General features: G+C 31.2%; 2 protein-coding genes across 2 annotated transcripts in view; one reads left to right on the top strand and one right to left on the bottom strand.

Annotated features, from left to right (window-relative positions):
• Window positions 1-473: 473 nt before the first annotated feature.
• LOC105223071 (uncharacterized) lies at window positions 474-18,227 on the bottom strand. Its single transcript, XM_049447000.1, has 3 exons — window positions 18,067-18,227; window positions 10,319-10,463; window positions 474-1,248 (listed from the first exon to the last, which is right to left on the bottom strand). The coding sequence occupies exons 2-3, from the start codon at window positions 10,461-10,463 to the stop codon at window positions 686-688; spliced, it is 708 nt and encodes a 235-aa protein (XP_049302957.1). The 5' UTR covers window positions 18,067-18,227; the 3' UTR covers window positions 474-685.
• The window catches only part of LOC105223072 (dedicator of cytokinesis protein 7), a 47,784-nt gene continuing 44,600 nt past the window's right edge, over window positions 16,378-19,561 (top strand). Inside the window, exon 1 of the mRNA XM_049446961.1 lies at window positions 16,378-16,415. The gene's annotated coding sequence lies outside the window, so the exon portion shown is untranslated. The remainder of the gene's footprint in view (window positions 16,416-19,561) is intronic.

The following is a 19,561-nucleotide window of genomic DNA, read 5'->3' on the forward strand; positions in this document are numbered from 1 at the left end:
TATACAATATTTACCCACTTTTGGCTGCGAAATAGTAATCACATACATACAGACACGTTTTTTATCTATAGAAAGTACCCATGCTTCGTAACATCTTATTCACTTCTATTCAAATTCTTCCAAAATCATTAGTAATACAACATCATTTTTTTTATTAAAATTTTATTGTTTTTTTTTTAATTTTTGATATTTTATTTTCGTCATTCGTTGCAGATTATCAGAAGAACTTGTGAAAATGGATTTAAAATCGTATAAATATTTTAAAACAAATAAGAAATAACGGCTTATGTAATAGACTGGCAGTAGAGTATAAAAAATTTACGTTTTCCAAAATTGAATTGGTCTCATTGAACCGTAGCTGAACAGAATTTTACAATTTTACTGTTTCTAAATTTCAAGGTGATTTTGATATAAAATATACATATGTACATATGTATACATTTTCCACTTTGCCACAAGAATGCACGCAGTAATAAATTCTAAAGTCTATTATTTGCATTTTTTTACCATTCTTTACAAATAAAATTAAAAACAAAAATTCGTAAAAAAGAAAAACAAAATTAAAAAATATAAAATTAATTAAAAACACACACAGACAGACAATGCAGAAACGACGCAGCCACGACTGCATAGCACCGCATTACAGTGTCGTTAAAGACAACTCGTGCTCCAACTCGTCAACACCTTAAAGACGAATGCCTGGATTTGTGGCCGCAACATAACGCAGCAATTCATCGTTATCCTCACAGATGACAGGTTTCTCGTGGTAGCAAGCAACATCGTGCCATGCAATACCATCATTGTAAACGTTGTTCAACACCGACAAACATTGTTCCTTGGTCTGGTTGATGTCGTATTCAGCATTGTCGGGTTGTGGACGCTTCTTGTGACCGGTTTGTGACCATGGATTGTAGCCCCAGCCTTGTGGAATGCGGTTGGTGGCTTGAATCTTCTCACGGGTTGCAGACCAGAACCAACCGTAAACGTTCTTGGGTTCCAAATCGGGACGGTTTTCACAACCAGCAAAATCGCAGATGCGGCCAGCGGTCCAAATGTAAGGCACATCGTTTTGTTGAATGACACGGAAGATCAGATTGTTCTTCTCTTGGGTCTCCAAAGCGACCAAGTCCATGCAATATTCACGACACAAGTTGCGGCCATCCAACCAATCGACCTTCTTGTTGGCAAGCGCTGGCACGTGACTGCTCAAGAACATGTTGCGACCGCGGTAGGAGAATTCTTTGGGACCTGCAAGCAAGCAAGAAAATTATATTTTTCATTATTTTTGCTTTCAAATTATAATTATTTTTTTTTATTATAATTATTTTTTTTTATTATAATTAATTTTTTTATTATAATTAATTTTTATTTCTTAATTTTTCTTAATTAATTTTTTTAATTCATGTTTTTCTTTATTATTTTTTTTAAACAAATTTTTTTAATTACTGTTTTTAAAATACTTCTTATAATAATAATTTTAATAATTTAATTTTTTTCAATTATTTTTTTTTAATTATTTTTTTTAAATTATTTTTTTTTTATTATTTTTTTGTTATTATTTTTTTTTTTTAATTATTTTTTTGGTTAACCTTATGATTTTTTTTTGTTAATTTTCTATATATTTTTTTAATTTGTTTATTTTTCTGTGTAGAGTTCAACAGCTTAAAAAAAGCCAAGAGAAAAACTAGCCATATCGTATTGTAAAAAGACAGAACACATGCCGCAAGCCCTTTTGTGCCAGCGGTCCAGCCATGCCACTGCTGCAACTATACATTGCCGCCGCGCCTTGCAAGCACCTGAGCCATGAGCAGCGCCCGGCTATTGGACCGCTATTGCACAACAAGCTGCCACAGCAAACTCTAATAGAGATAAAGCCTCAGTGTTCCTGCAAAAAACAGTCTACAGGTAATGATTTGCACCTTCTTTGCTATGCTTTGCTGTTGCTGCCACTGCTAAACACTGCCGACTTGCAGGTTGACGAAAGAAAATAAGCAAAATTCCAGCTCACATTGTTTATTTCGGTGCTAATATGCATTGCAGATATCTGTGCGCCGGTTGTAAGTAGGTGTCTAAGTCGTTACTTTGGTGATTTCACCGACCAACAGTTGAGACAACATCAAAGCTGGCGGCTCAAAAGAGTGCATCGAGACGTCACACACACAACAGCAGTGTGAAATGTAAATAATAGTGTCGGCAGTGCATTGCGGTAGTAGCAACATTGTGCAAAAACTTGTTCAAACAAAAGTGTAGTTAGCTGCCTTGGGACTTTTCACTTATTTGCTTTTTTTATTATTTATTTTTGATTTTTTACTTTAAGCCTCATTCACATAAGGTTTTATCATTCTCGACAAATATCTGAAGCCAACGTAAAGTATGAGAGTTGCCATATTCGATCATCAGTGAATTGTTTCCAAAACGGTAAGTATCTGTTAAGCGTAAAATATTATTTATTGGAAGAAAGTTGTAATTTAAACAAACAACAAAATCAGAAGTGTGATATTAATATATTTAAGCCATATTGGTGTGGCTAACATCTATTATTATAGAAATGGATGATGTTGTGAAGATTTTACAGGCGTTTTTGCAACTTATAAAGTACCAAATACTTGCTAAAAACCTATATTTAGCAGAAATACACTGCACATTAAGCTCCCTTACAGCACTTTTTTTTATACCCTGAAGTATATTTACGGAAGTAGTTTCTCAATTTTGTAGATATCGTTCTGAAATTTTGGACACTTCCTTTTATCCTTAATAAACTGCTCATTTGTCGAAATTAACAATATCGGAGCACTATAGCATTTAACTGCAATACAAACTGAGCTAACCAAATCAGGTTCTTCTTTGGAAATTGGATTATTGTTTATGCCAATGCTACATTCTCCGAACTTATTGTTCAGATCGGACCACTATAGCTGACATGCAGACATACAAAGTGAGCAATCAAAAGCCAGATTAGGGTATTTGTATACTATTCTATGCTAAAAGAAATGTACCTGTGAAGGGTGTTATAGATTTAGTGTTGACACAGTAAACGTTTCTCTTTTTTTCCTAAAATTTCTGCAAAATTGCTTCAGTTTGGTGCAACTGACATTCAGTTGATTCAACTTTTATATTAAACCCATCATCAACAGCTGCCGAGTTCACAGCAATCAAACTTTTTAGCTGCAATTTGAATAAATTTTCGTTTCTTCTTTCACTGATGGTGCTATTCAATGAATGAATTGCGGAAACGGTGTAGGGAAACGAAAATTTTTAAATAAAACTGGTGAAAGGAAAACATCAAAGAAAATGTGCAATGTTGACTTTCTATTATGCAGTTGTTGCAAGTTTTTCTTTAATTATTGGCATTAAACCACGCTTGCCGCATTTAATTTCCCCATCATTGTCATTGCAAGTGAAAAAAGAAGAAGCGCTTTTATTAGAAAATTGTCATTTTCACGGCGTCAGTCAGTAAAGAAATAAAGATTTGTGTGAAATTTGAGCGTACAAAAAATTGAGGAAATGTCTCTGAAAGCTTTTATTCCGTAAATCGGAAGTATTTTCCACAAAAAGTAGTTTTCCTTATGGTTTATGCACGCTGCCTTCATATGGTTGTTTTCTCAATGCTTTTAACTGATAGATTTACTCGCAAGCATCTCAATAAAAGCTAACATAGCTTGGTTATCTTTAACAGCAAATAATAGCTTAAGGCTGCGGCCACCCAAATCATTCAATCAATTATGCAGTTATATGTAAATATTCACCTTCAGCGGTAAACATACACCGAATACCGCATATATCGGAGCTGCATGTACTTCTTATTGTTGTCGCTGTTGGCATTAAATTGCCATGTAATTACCACCGCTAAAACGATTTATTCGTAACTGATACATCTGCTTAATCATCATTGGCGCATCATTTTATATCTTTGTAATTTTAAGCTCCTTACGCTGCCACTTTTATTGCCTGTTCTTCTTACAATATTTATCTGCTATTATCTGCACACAATAATCTCCGTTGATGTAGGTCAAGGCGATTGAAACTGATGAATTCGTATAAACCAGTTGCAAATTGCTTCTTAAATACAAATACATATATACCCATATATAAGACATTTCTTACAACAAGCTTTTGCTACTGCGCATGCCAGGCAACTGCATAAACAAAAGACTTAAGCAACGAACTTGCTGGCTGCTAGAATAATTGCTAATTAGTTAAAGGGAAACTGACTGGCGTGCAAAAACTAATAATTGCAAGTCTTTATCTATGCAAATGTGTATGTATGTGTATGCTTAAGTATGTATGCGCTCATTTGCATCTTCATAGAGAATATTTCAATGCTTGCGCAACCAACTTGGCGGTACAATTAAAATTGACTACGTGCGCGCTAACTTGCAAGCCATGTTTTTGCACATTTTATTTTTTAACTGCCGCAAATATTAGCTGCAATCTTAAACTACTTATGAAACACTTCCACTTTTAATAAATTAGCGAGCGATAATTTTCAATTAATTTTCCGATTTTCAATTTTCATTTGCCACAAGTCATAAATCAGTCGGCAATGCCAAAGTAGCGAGCAAAAACTTCGAAATCTACTCAATAGAATTGCAATAATGCGGCAGAACAGATAACTACAGCATGTTGCAAGATGCTGTTCGTGCAACTGCTGCAACAACGGCGCATACAGCGCCAAAGTTGCGCACCTAGCTGCCGTAGCTGCAATAATGCCAAGCATTGCAACACCTCGAAGAGGAAGCATTTCAGACAAACAGCCAACAACTTAATAAATTGATGTTGCAACAGTTGTTACAATGGCGGAGAAACGTGAGCGCTGCACAAAAGTTTGCTGTTATTGTTATTTTCATTTGTGTTTCCCACTGCGCCGAGTTGCTTCCCCAATTGACCCAAAAAGCATTATCTATCTTCTTTGTTTTTTTTTTAAATATGTGTTGTTGTTGTTTTTGTTGTCTGGCAGCAAAGGGCAACCAAAGAAGAAACAGCAAATTGGATATTGAGCAATTTTTTTTGGTTGGAAACTGCAGTTTTGCAATAGCATTTGTTAAGCAACTCAGTGCTGCGCATTCGTAGCTGAGATGGACAATAGTTGAGGGTTAAAAATATTTAGAAGCGCTGGCAGTTAACTAAATTTGTGATCCATTAACAAGTTTTCAAATTGCTTGTATTTTATTTTATATGTTTGTACATATACCTTAGACAATAATCTTTGTCAAATTTCTTGAAAATATTTCGTAAAATGGAAAAGTTTTCCATGCAAGCACTTGATTTTGCTAAAGTTGTATGGGAGCTAAGTATATGCTACAGTGGCACAATATCGATAGCTTAAATGCATAACTTTTTGGGAAGAAAAGGACGTCAGAAAAATCTCAGATCAATATTTAGGATAGAGACGGGCATGGCTAAATAGCTATTGTTTGAAACTTTATCAGTAACCTGGACAAAATGAGGGGTATTAAAAATGAAATTGCTATTCAATTTGCCTTTAATTCAAAAATATACTGGCTTTGTTGAATTACAACAACTATATCAATTATTACCCGAAAGCTTCACTATTCACTCTATTCGTACCTCCTGCATTTACAACAACACAAATAAAGAGTTACATTAAATTTCACACTAGCTGCCGCCTAATGCGCTTACATTGCACAATAGAGCCGCACAATAAATTTGAAATTTTACAACAAAAATCTTGCTGCTACTAAACATTTACGACTCTCAGTTTTTAGTGCCGTTATATCATCATATCTGTATATATGATATACAATATTAAATCCTCACATCCGGTTGCAATTGCTTGCATTTGACTCATAACGTAATCGTTGAATTAATATACGACTAGTCAGCTGAGTATACCGGACAGGTAGGCAACTAAAGTGCCTACAATGGGAAATTAAGCTCTGTTACTTTCTATTTCTATTTGCAATGTTTATTCTTGCTTTCGCCAAGGTACACCCTTCATAAGTTGCAAAATTAAAATTAGAAAATGTAAAGATTTTTTCTTCCAATTTTTATAACAATAGCTCAGTGTTACGAGCCTAACGGTTTAAGCAACTGAATAAATTACTTCAATTATCGAAGTTACTTTCTTATATCAGCATTCTATATATTATTCCAAAATAATTCCATGCAATTTACGCTCAGCATCGCGTGTTCTTACTAATTAGAAATTTAATTATAAAAGCACAGATTCGATATTCGTAAAAAATATATTTAATTAATCTAATATACAAAAATAACAAAAAAAGTCTAAGCAATACTGTGCAAACCAGACATATTAGCTTAATAGCAGACACTTCGATATTCATCGAAAATTCAAAACAACAAAAAAGCACATTTACAGTTGTAGCTGCGGGTCATGTGAATCTCTAGACGTTAAACCGCTTAGCGAACGCTACAAAATCGGCGTGCTTGCGCACAAAGCGGATGTGTCGACGACTTTCTGGTTAGATAATTCTCGATTAGAACTAATTTGTATTGTTTTCTGTTGTTGTTTTTTTGAAAGCCCGTCTTTATTTCCAATTTTATAAATGCAAATCTTCTTAAGTGTAAATCCGTGTATCTGCTATTGTTTGTATAGCGAAACACTAAAAATTGGAAATAAATAAATAAAACTCGCACAGCTTGTTCTAACCTTTGTACATATGTATGTGCACCGCTTATATACATATGTACATACACAAAATACTTATATGCTTGAAAACTGGATTAAAAGCAATTTGAAAGTAAACTAGGATTTAAATGTGTGCGCGTCAATCCCGTTTGCTTTCGCTGTGTGCTGCAAGCAGGCACGCGTATTGCGTAACCACGCATGCTAGTTGTCTGCTTAAGTCTTTATTTTATTTTTAGCCGCAAATATTTCTTATATGGTAACTCCTTTTCTACCAATTCTACCAATGGCGAATTTGTGGATTTTTAAGACAAAAATTTGGAGTTCATATGAAGGGAAGGAATATTTGAATGAATTTAAGATATTAATAGATAGATCCAATGAATAAAAACTATTACAAATTTAAACCAATTGAGCTACAAATTACTAGTGGTTCTTCCTTTTCACCAAATCTAGTCTCTAGAGACGCTTTCCTGTGCTCTGATGTCTAGCGCATGATCGCTAGTAAGAAAACGCAGAGTTTGGCGCTTATTTTGAATAATAAGACGTGTCATTTGACAAAAATGATATCTAAAAGTTGGAAAATCGCTGCAATCGCTCTCGTAGGTAGACATGTGTTTTCTTTAATAGCTTTCAGTTAATCTATTATATTATCCTCAGCCAGTCTAATTTATTATGCATTGCCATAGCAAATGAAGCTGATAGCAAAGGTAGGTGCATTCGGTCCATAATTTTGTCTAAAGCAAACATTGATTTGAAAAACCACATCCTTTGTTGCCAATTTTTGCATACGTCAAAATATTTTGAGCACTTCTTAGACTCTTACAATTTCAGAGCGTAATTAATCTTTATTTCTACACGCCCTTACTTGCTTTTTCTTATTCATTTCTTATTTTTTTCTCTATCGTACTCATTATTTACTTTGAAGCATTTCAGCTTTAGCTGTATCTCCACTTTCTTTGTCCATTTTTAACCATCAATGCAATTATGGCTGCATGCAATGACCTTCAACGGCAAAAGGTGCATCGGCATTTTTCACGTTCAAGTGCCAGCGGTGGTAGAAATCAATTTCCAAACATATTAATGGGCAAGCATTCAAAATATGTCTGCTGTATGTTGTTTTTATAAAAAACCTTAAACGCAACGGCAATGTGAAACTAATTAAAATAAAGCTGCCGCCACTGTCATGCCCCTCAAGTGTAGCCTCAATTGGTGAAAAAGGAGAAACGTGAAGAAAAATTGTAAAATTCGCCAAAAATTGGAGGCAATTACAATTTTCCACTTATTAAAAATGCGCGGCGCGTATCTAAGTATGTATGTATGTGTGTAAATATGTTTGTAAGTATGTATGTTTATGCAACATATGTATATCGTTGACTGTGGCGGCGATTGTTTGGCTCGTAACCAATAAAGGGTGACACGTATTCGCTGATAGCTGATGTGCAAGCATTTTATGCACAAACATATGTATGTATGTTTTTATGTATGAAACTGCGTGAGTTAAAATAGCTGCACGTATCAACATAAATGTTGTTGTTGTTGTTATTTTTATGTTTTTTTTTTCAACAAAAACTTATAAACTGTGGCAGTCAGGTAGTCAACCAAAGTTCACTTATGTATGTTAAGCGGTCGCGCTAACCACAACCACAACAACAACAACATTTAACAACAATATATTTATAAAGCCAAACATAACATAACACAACATCACTGACTCCGCCTGCAGCATCATATTTAACACCTCTGCCGCGCTGTGTAGCCTGTGTGAACGAACGCTCATGTCGCATGTTTGACTCACTTCGGTTGTTTTCTTTGTTGTTTTCCATTTAGTCGCATTGCATTTTAACTTAAAAACGCACTCACGTCGTTTCTCACTTTTACTATGCAATCTTTAATGGCACTCGTTCGCATGCGTCACGTACATAAATACATGTACATACGTATGAATTTGTCGCGCCCGGAGCGTCACGGAAGCCGCGCGCATGCGTGACCCACATTAGCTCCTTTGGCTTTATGTAAGCGCATGCACATTAGTGGTTCGGCGTGTTGCTTGGCGTAGGTCCACATATACGTGCAAAATATTTATTTAGCTTACTAACCGAGTGACTACTCAAGTGGCGCGTTTAGGTGGCTACACCGATAGGCCGTTTTGTTAATACAGGTGTGCGTATATGCATATCTGGGGCACAAGCGATTGTGGGTGATTTTTTGTGAACACAAATATTTGAAGCTGTAATCTAGCTATTTTATCAGTGAATTTCAGAAGTAAATTTTTTACTACTCCAAATGTTAATTTAATTTTGTTGTAATGTAGATAATTTTTTAAAATAGAGTCTTTTCAATATGAATACCCATAAAGTGGATTATAAAGTGAATTAAAGTTTAACAATGTGTTTGCTATTGTCTGTGTTGGGCTTTTGTAATATTAAACTTCAAATTGGCAATAAATTGGAGTTCTTGGCGCATCTTTTTCTGCTTTGGCGAGAAAAATTTTCTTTTGCAGGAAACTCTCTGCTTTGAGTCGCGTTAAAGTTAGAACTCTAAATTGTTTAGATATATTTATTTTTAATTCTAAATAGTAGCTTTAAAGACTAAATGTTAAGTAAACTCGAGTTCGTGCCTTGTCAGCAAGTTAAAGCATCATTTCTTATATCGTAATGTTGAACACCAAATGAGCAATAAACTCGAGTTCGTGGAGTTGTTTTATCAATTTTTCAACGAGTTAAATAAACATGTTTTTATAAAAAAACCGTTTTGAGTATGGTAATAAATGCCAAACACTGAATGGACTACAAATTCGAGTTTACCCCATTTTTTTTTTTGGCAAGTTAAAGAAAAATTGTTGTGTCCTTAGGAATAGTGTTTAATATAATCAGAATTTGGCATGAAAACAGAAACCAAAAAAAAAAATTTTTTGTTAACCGGTGTAATTTATTAAATATTGCTTTAATGGGAATTGCTTTCTGTTTTTAATTAAATATATTTTTTTAAAAATAAACTCAAAACTCGAGTTTTTGGCAAAAGGTGAAGGTACTTCATTTTTTAAGTTAACTTTTTTTACTTATTTTCGAAAAACTTTCTATTTGTTTTACTTTTCAGTGAAATTTATTTTTTTTATTTATTTATTTTTTATTACATTTGTTTTAATTTTTTTTTGTGATATTTTTTTTAATTGTCAGTTTATTTTAATTTTTCTATTACAATTAAGATTAATTTTATTCTATTTATTTTCAAAAAAATTCAGTTTATTTTATGTTTAAGGGATATTTATATTTATATTTTTATGATATTGATATTTATTTTTTGTTGTTATTTATTTTTTGCTGTTATTTATTTTTTTGTTTTTTTATGTTGATATTTTTTACTAAATTTTTTTATTTATTGTTATTATTAAGTTTTATTATATTTTATTTATTGTCAAAAATATTTATATTTATTTTACTTTTAAGTGAAATTTATATTTTTATGTTATTGATATTATTTTTTTTTTGTTATTATTTATTTTTTCTTTGTTATTATTTATTTCTTTTAAGTTGACATTTTTGTTTTTTATTGTTTTTATTTTACTATTACATTTTTTTATTTCATTATTACATTTTTTATTTTATTATTACTATTTTTTTTTAATTATTCTGAAGGTTCTTATTTAAATTTTTCTTTGCACCAACTTTTGTTGGCGAAAATCTTTTTTTATATAATTTTTTTACTTACGTCTGGCACATTTCGCTGGCACTGGCAGCGACAAGAATCTGCCAGGTTTCGTTGATGTGGCTGTGGAGGAGCGGGCTTGACTGATGGCGGGATCAGCGTACGCCACTGCTATGCAGACAGCAGCTATCACCAATGTGATTTTCATCTGAAAGAAAGCAAGAAAAATACATTAAATTTTGTAAAATAAAAATGGGTGTTTTTCACTATTATTTTTCGATTTCAATTCGCTTGCAGCAGATTTGGAATTTAAACAAAAAAGAAGTCATAAAAAGGAAACAAAAAATAAAATCCTATCTCCCACTTAAAAAACACATATAATGCCTATGCGATACATCGACATAATGTGCTTTTGAATTCACTAAGTGCTTAGCCTTAAAGAGCAGAAATTAATAAGAGCGATATTTCAGTATTTATTTGGCGACTATTTGATAGGATTTACTTTCAGTTCCCATATGTTTTTATTTTTTATTCATTAATATTATTTCTTTTATTTTTATTTTTTTTTTTTTGACTACTTTATTAATATATTTTTATTAATATTATTTTTTTAATATATATTTTTTTTTTCTAAAATTTATGCTAACATCTCTTACTGTATTTGGGCAATAACCAGCGCGTGGCATTGACAAATCATCTGGCATTTAAGGCTTGTTGGCGACGTTAATCATTAGTGTCCACGCATTTTCAACAAAAAAAGAGTTCATTAACTATTTTTCTTTCTTTCTTGTTGCCTCTTGGGAATTTAATATCAAAGCGTATTTGCATATAAAATTAGCATACAAATATTTAGCTGACCATCTTTAGCAGTCTCTTCTACCATTTTCGAAATTAAAAAATTCCAGCAGACAATCAGGAAGACTCATCGCAGGCAGCCAGCGGCAGATAAATCAAAGCAGATTAACAGCAAATAAGCGGCATTAGTAAAAAAAGAATATATATATATATAAATGCAAACGAACTCGATAATGACAATAAAAAAGTATAACAACAGCAATGCGGTTTGCGATATTTTTTTGGCCGATGTTGAACTCTGCCACAAGTGTGCGACAATCAATTTAATTTGTCATTCATTCATTCGCATACGCTGATTTGGTTATTGGTGTCATATTTGAGCATGTGAGTTCATCGAATGACAGTAATGACAGTTAGCGAGGTATACGATTACAGTTACAGCTGCTGCCACTGTTGCACTAATGAACTTAATGATTGCCATTCGTTATAATTGACATAAATCGATTGTTTTGCTCGTTTTCGTTTGACGTTGCTGTCAACGGCAAGCGTAATAACGAATAATACAAGCAAATCAAAAACAACAACAATAACGCGAAATATTGATTATTACACTATGTGCGAGGCGATTAGCACTTGTTGAGTAACAGTGATGCGCATGCGTAGATGCCGGCGAGGCGCTGTCATTACTATGTCTATTAAAGTGCGACGCTGCTGTTGCTGCTGCATTGAAGATGTTGCTCTGCCTGCGCACCTGCGTGTGCTTTTTTGTTAATGTGTGTGTGTGTGAGCTGTGTTTTTATGTCAAGGATGTTCATACAACCGGTTGCGGTACCGAGACTTGCATATATAAAAACGGCAATAAATATTAAGCTGTAAAAATTCAAGCCGCACATCAATGAAATACGTATGCACGCACACATACAGATACCTAGACATCTATGTAAGCGCCAAACATATGTGCGTACAGTGTTTACTACTTTTGCGCTCATCAGTTATTATGAGCGTTGTGTGACTTTTGTTCGAAATATTTTATGTTAGCGGCACGTATGCGTTTGTGTGCGTGTCGTGCAAATGTTGCGTGCGTAATTTGAAATATTTTCGTTTTCATTTGCTTAGCAAATAGTGACAATAAATAATTCAGTGCACATTTAAAGCTCATTACGGCTTTACTTTTCGTTTAAAATCATTTGTTGGTTGATGTAATTGGATTGACATTTTTTTGAATTAATTTTTTTTTCAAAGTTTTGCTTGGAATTCGCGCTTAGTTGGGCTTAGGTGGCCATATACAATAATAAATATTTGTTTTTGAATTCAGCTGATTTATATTGTGCAAAAAATATTTCGAAATTTAGTATTCACTCTAAACCGGCAAACAAAAGCGCTGAAAGTTACTCTGCAAAGCATGAATTCGACTTATCAATTTTATTCAAAAGACTTAAGCGACAAACTTGATTGAAAGATAAATTGAATCGGACAAGAACCTAAATTTTCAATTCAGAAGACTTAAACGACAAACTTCGCTGAAATAGATAAATATATTCGAATTTCAATTGACTTAACTGACAAACTTGATTCAATTAGAATTTATATTTAATTCTCAAATCAAAAGACTTAAGCGACAAACTTGAAACCGAAATTATAATTAACTATGAAATTAATTATGAAAATTGAATTAGCTAAGAAACTCAAAAGACTTAAGCGACAAACTTCATTGAAATTGATACAATTTTTCAGATCAAAAGACTTAAGCGACAAACTCAATTTAAAAAAAATTATTAAAATAGTAATTAGTCCAAATTATTAAATCGAAATGAAGCTACAAACTTGACTTTAAAAACATATTGAACTAGACAAGAGCGCAGATCAAGTTTAACAGCTCAAACGACTAAGAAATTTTTACAAAATTTTAATTTAAAATATTTTTTCTTAAAATTTTTGAAATAATTTAGTTTAAAAAAGTATCTATTTAAATTTAAAAATTGCTTTCAACGATTAAAACATATTTTTAACTTTCTGATCGGAAGTAAAAATTGAAAAAAAAAAAATATGTTGTGTTTTGTAAATATATATTTTTTAACAATAAGCTTTTTTTGTAAAAAAAAAATTTACGAAAAATTTAATTGAAAATGTTTTTACCTTAAAATTTGTAAAATAATTTGGTTTAAAAAACTATCTATTTAAATTTAAATATTATTTTCAACGACTAAAACATATTTGTAAATTTCTGATCGGAAGTAAAAATTAAAAAAAAAATATGTTGTGTTTTATAAATATTTTTTTAACTAAGTATGTGCATTAAAAAAAAAAAAAAAACAAGTTTAAAAATAATTTATAACTTTTATTAGCAACATTTCGGCACGAAGTTTTGATTATATGTCTTCATGTCATATTTCACAGCAATAATTTATGTATCCAATCGCCCTTAGTTCATATACGCCTTTGAACCCATTAGAGGTAAGGACGAAAGGTGAAGTTTGAGGTTATGAGCAAGTTTCAGCTACTTTAAACTTGCTAAAATAAAAATTCAGACATGCTCGTGCTTCATAGCTTGGCTATACTGCCTAATATTTATATTTCAATGCTATTAGGCCACTAAAAAATCAGCGGTTCGCAAAAAATTTCAGAAAAAATTGATTTTTTGCACTTTTTTCTCTTCTTATTTTTATCAGCAATAAAAATCGTTTTAAATAGATGAAGAAGAAGAATAACTTACTAAATCCGCCTTTCTTTACAATTCTAGTCATTTACATATGACCGCTTGGCAACAAGTCAACGAAAAAAGTACCGAAATACCGCTTACATTAATTCTTTGTAAATACGAGAACTTCGCTACGAAATGTAAATAGGCTCAAGTGTTTGGCTTAAAAACACACGAAATATACAAATATTTGCTTAACAAATACAACAACTAACAGAGATTGTTTTAGAAAAATTTTTATTCAATTCGAAAGCAGTTCATCACTTATATCACTGTCGAAACTTTTTGTCATTAATTCGCACGCAGCTTTGTTGACTGCTTGTAATGATTGCGAGACAGCCGAAAATTGTGCGTTACGCTGTCAATTACATATAGTATATATGTATACATATGTATATTTAATTATATTATATAAAGCTGTTAATTAATATTTTCGCTTATTTGGCAATAGCAACAACACACACACACATCATTTCATTTGTTGGCACATAACATCAAACGTCCAGCTAAGCAGCATAAAATATGGGTATTAATCAGTAATATTTATAATTAGTAATATATCTGTGTCTGAGTATCTGTGTGCTTGTGCAAGTGCAAGTCTGCTAGCTTTGCAACGTGAGCCTGCAGCGCTTATTTCGCTTGGCTACTTGACGGCTTGTAATGACTGTTATTTGCATTCATTAATATTGACAGCATATTCGTTATGTGCGCTCGTGGTTGTAAATATGCATGAAATATAAGTAATAAAATTTAAGAATTCATTTTGGTCGAAAAAAAAAATTAAAATTTTAATTTGCATAGAAAAAATTCATATTGCAAAAAAAATATTAAAATCGAGTGTGGGAAGTTTTTCAATTGCCACAGTTGTCGTTTGATTTATTGTTGCTCTAATGTAATAAAATTTACTATTTTCAAAATTTCAGAAAGAGATGTTTGGATGCTGCATTTTTTACCTACGAACATTTTTTTAACTTTATAATATAAATAGAAAATGAGTGTGAGGATATTTATTTAATTTTTATGTATAATTTTTTATATATTTATTTATTTTTATATTATTTTTTTGGTATAAACCTATTTTATAAATAATTATTATATTTTTTGAGTTAATTTATTTTTGTGTTTAGGTAACTTGAATATATGATTTTTTTTATATATCTATTATTTTCACAAAAAAATATAACTATTTTTTGAATTAATTAATTTTTATTTTTTTTTATGTTTACTTTTTAATTCAATTTCTTTTTTTTTCAAATTATATTCTTTGCTTTATCAAAATATTTATTGTTATTTTTCAATTTTTATTATTAAGAAAATTTTTTCTGCAATTATTTTAAGTTCATTATTAATAGTGTATATTTTTTCACATATTATATGTTTGTTTAATTTTTGTGTATAAATTTTGTGTGGTTTTTAATATATTTATTTTTTTTTTAATTTTTTTTTCATATAAAAATATAATTTAAGAATAAGTTAATTTTTATTATATTTTTAATTTCTTTTTACTATATTTTCTTTTTTTATGTTATTTTAATTCATTTTCTTTTAGTCAAATTAAATTCTTTGCTATAATAATATTTATTGCCATTTTTTGGTATTTTTACTGATATGAAATTTTTTTGTAGAATTATTTTAACTTTATTATTAATAATTTTTATTTTTTTTATAATGTAAAAATAATTTTTATTTTTTTTATAATGTAAAAATATTTTTTATTTTTTTTTTATAATATAAAAATAATTTTTTGTATTTGCTATCTTGTTAATAGTTGATTATATTTTATTAAATCTTTTTCTTTAAAATCCAGATTTTTTTTTTTTACTTTTTATATGTATTTATATTTTTTTCTACTTTTATCGCTTTAAATTTTTAAATTAGTTTTATTTTAATAATTTTATACTTTATTAATATTTTTAATTTTATATATATATATTTTATTTACATTTTTATTTATTTATCTACATCTGTCAATAATATTTTTTCTACTCAAACAATATCAACTCCCACTGCTCAATTGCTGTACCGCTATATTCGAAATCTGTATTCATATGGCATTTCTCATTTGCGAAACGGGGCTAATTGAAGTGAATTATTTTGCCCAACACTTTCAGCTCTTTGTGTGGTTGAGTTTTGTAACAGCATTTTATTAATTCCATTAGTATTTTGGTGTGCAATACAAATTGCCGATTAACCATATCATTGTTTAATAGCCAACATAAAATCACCTTATTATGAATGAAACCATTGTAACGGCACTTGCCAATTTGCGGTAGCAATGCTGCTCTGCCGTGAAATTAGTGGGAATTCGATAATTTACAATTCATCCATTAAAGGCGGACATACATTAAATAAGTGATTATTATTGGCGTAGAAAAAAGCTACAGAAAAGTCAGTGAACAGATGGACATAATTTTTTATTTATAGCAAAATTAAATTTTGAGCAGTAGGTGAGATAAAGCTAATTAAATATTTGCGTATTATACAAAATTATGGAAAGATTGAAAATTTACAATTTTTTTAATTATAAAATAACTTTTTTTAAGTTATATTTTTACTTTTAGCAATTAAAAGAAACATAAACCTTCAACAATTTAATAAATATTTTTTATATTTTATTTTGCAGGTATCAAGTGGATTCTACCTAAGCAATTGTTTGAAATCCCAAAGGTAAGTCTATGAAAAGCTTTTTATAAATATACATTTTTTCTATTTATTGAAAACAAGTGGAATTTTATCAGAATTATTTTTGGAAGGGCTCGTTTATAATTCTAAAACAAGATCTTCGCAATTCTCCAAAAAAGAAGAAAAGAAAAAAAATATAAATTTCGCATTAGATCTTGGTGTAAGAGTTTAAGCTCGATAAAATTTTGGAAAACACGAAAGTAATTGGATATATGTATGTACATATATTCTGCACGTCGGCAGTGTGAATGTCAAAAAAGACAAAAGGACCAACATTTCCAGTTTAGTCATTTGGCAGTGCTGAAATTTAGGGTTTTTGCAAGCAAAATTTTTGCCTTTAAGGTATAATTTAGTCATTAGTTGTATAAGCCACTTCAATACGAAACTGCTATAATCATTTAGCATACCAATGAATGTACATATATCAGAAATTTGTATCTTCAAAAGACCAACGAACCCTTAAAAGATTTCTTAAAAACTCAGGGATATATGGAGATATTTCTACTTTTTCTGGAGAATATATGAAAAATAGTGAAACAATTCGAAAATCTTAAGGAAAAATTTATGACTGATCTACTAAGAGCTCTGTAGGGTATTTGAGGTGTCCTGATTACAAATTTCAGTTCAAAAATTCTCCATCACATACCGCTGTATTTGTCGTTTTAAGTGATGGTTTGACCACTACAAGCCTTGTTTACCTCGTGTTAGAAAAGTTTTTACTATCATTTTCAGTTTAAGCAAAACCGAAATTAGCAAGAAACAGTCTCTAACATCATAGTGACTGTAATTATACTTCGGCTGGGAGTAGTTTTATACTTGCTCGGTAATTCAAAAATGTTCATTCTTAAAAGAATGTCCGAAAAGTCTCATAATGCAAATTAAATGAAAATATACAAAAGACTTGAGAAACGAACTTGTTATCCTTAAATCTCAAGGGTATATAGAAAATGTTAATAAAAACCATGAATGTACACAAAATCTGCAATTGTCGATAGCTCCATTATTATCAACTCATATACAAAAGACTTAAGAAACGAACTTGTTATCCTTAAACCAAGCCAGGCATACAAAAGACTTATGAAACGAACTTCACACAAGTATCACATATAAAAATTGTGTTTTTCAAATTTTTCGGGAAACACTTAATGAACACAGCTTAAATCATAAAAATTTTATATAAAAACGGAGAATCATCTTCACGAAAATTTTTATTTGCAAACTTTGTTTGATTTATCTTCAGGCTTGTAGGTCCTTAATAGATTGCACACATTTTTGTGTAGTCTTCTTATTGAAATTTTTTAAATATTTTTTTGCACATTTATCATACACAACTATTTTTATTAAGGTCCTTTGAGTTCTTAGTATACAACGGCTTAAAAAACACTTTATTTCGTAGCGAGTTTGTCCAAAATTTATATAAATATTTTACTTAATTTTTCTATTTCATAAAAATGTCACCAAAAAGTCTGCAACGAATGTAGTCCAACGTATTTTATTCCACACTTTTCTCAACACTTTCTGCTTTACAGTTATGTCATATTGCTTTTCCTTAATGATTGTTCGCTTTTTATTTCGATTTTTCGCAGTTCTTAGAATTATCCTTTTTTGTGCGTCTGCGCGTTCACTTTTCGCTTACCTTTATTTCACTTAGCACTCGAGATGCTCTTCAGTAACGAGAATACAATTTTGTGTATTAGTATGCGTGCGTTTTTGTATTTGTGCGCTTGGCTACCACCGGATCTGGCACAACCAGACACTGTAAGTTGCAAACGAAAACAAAAGTCAAATGCGAGCTGCAAAGTGTTTTATAGCCATTTAGAGTGTCACAGTGCGCTGCCGAGTGGACGGCGAAGCCACAAACCAGTCAATCGGCGATCAGTTGACGGTGGCGGCAGCGTACGTCAGTCCACATACACACTCACAGCAAGTGCTTGCTATATTCTGAGTTATGTGCGCGCGTATTTGTGTGTGTGTGTGTTGGCAACACTGCAGGTGTAGTGATGTGACGACCGCGGCTGCGGCTGCCGCTTTGACGCTTCTTCAGCAGTGTGTGAACGAACGAGTGTCGGCGTGTTTGTGTGTAGGAAGGTGGTGTCGGCGGCGTTGCCAGCGGTGACTTGTAAGGTGCTTAGTGTGCATGTGTATGTGTTTTTTTATGTGCAGCTGTATATGTATTGGCTTGCGATCATCATCATCGCTATTATTTCATCTCAATCGATTGCTTGTTTGTTTGTGAGTACGTGTCTGCGGTTGTCACACTTCTTTTGTTGTTGTTACTTGCTGTTTTTTTTTTGTTTGTTTGCAACTAATGTTGCTATTTTCTGTTGACTTGGCGCTTGCATAGCTGCTTTGCATCGTTTTTGGTGGTTTTCGGTTTATCATTCGTTCGACTGACATTGCCGGCGTTGTTGTTGTTGTTAGCTACATGAAATTATAGTATATACATACGTAATTAAACATATACATTTATAAGTGCACATGTGTGTATTTGTAATTATAAGCGCTGCATTCTTAATGTTTGACATCGTTTGGTGTTGCTGCACCGATGACGTTGATGACGTTGAGATCTTTTCTTTTTTACGCTTTTATTTTATAGTTTATTTATTTATTTAATAGTTTATACTAAGTGCATTTGAATTTACGTTGCTTAAATAGCAAGCATTTCTCAACCTTTCGGCTTATTTGCCCAAAACAAAATTTATTAATGTATTTAAATAATTTTTTTTTACGTATTATAATTTTTCAAAAATTCTTATTTTTCAAGCATTGAAGCTGCAATAAGTTAGGCACCTAAATTTAATGGGCAATCATTTATTTATTTATTTTTTTTCAAAATTGTGTATTTCATTAAAAAATGTTTATTTGATTTTTATTGAGCACAAGTTAATTTTTTACACTCGCAACTTGTTAAAGAAGAGTTTAATTGAAATAGTCAAGATGTAAGATAATTTAGTATTCGTTCGTCACCATTCGTCCACTTGACACATAAAATTGTTTCCCATACAACGGTATTGTCAAAAATTATTTAAAATGTGTTAATATTATAAGAACTCCATATCCAAAATTAAAGTGAAATTTTTTTATAAAGGCTATAAATGGGGCAGGTCAAAGCATGGCGCTAGGTCGCTTCA

Source organism: Bactrocera dorsalis, chromosome 1, assembly GCF_023373825.1.
Source record: "Bactrocera dorsalis isolate Fly_Bdor chromosome 1, ASM2337382v1, whole genome shotgun sequence".
Classification (NCBI taxonomy): domain Eukaryota; kingdom Metazoa; phylum Arthropoda; class Insecta; order Diptera; family Tephritidae; genus Bactrocera; species Bactrocera dorsalis.

Excerpts from the sequence above, each read along its gene's own strand:
- LOC105223071 (XM_049447000.1), bottom strand. The coding sequence starts at position 10,463 with ATGAAAATCACATTGGTGATAGCTGCTGTCTGCATAGCAGTGGCGTAC. Across the intron at positions 1,249-10,318 it reads GCCAGCGAAATGTGCCAGAC|GTCCCAAAGAATTCTCCTAC; the intron begins GTAAGTAAAAAA and ends GCTTGCTTGCAG.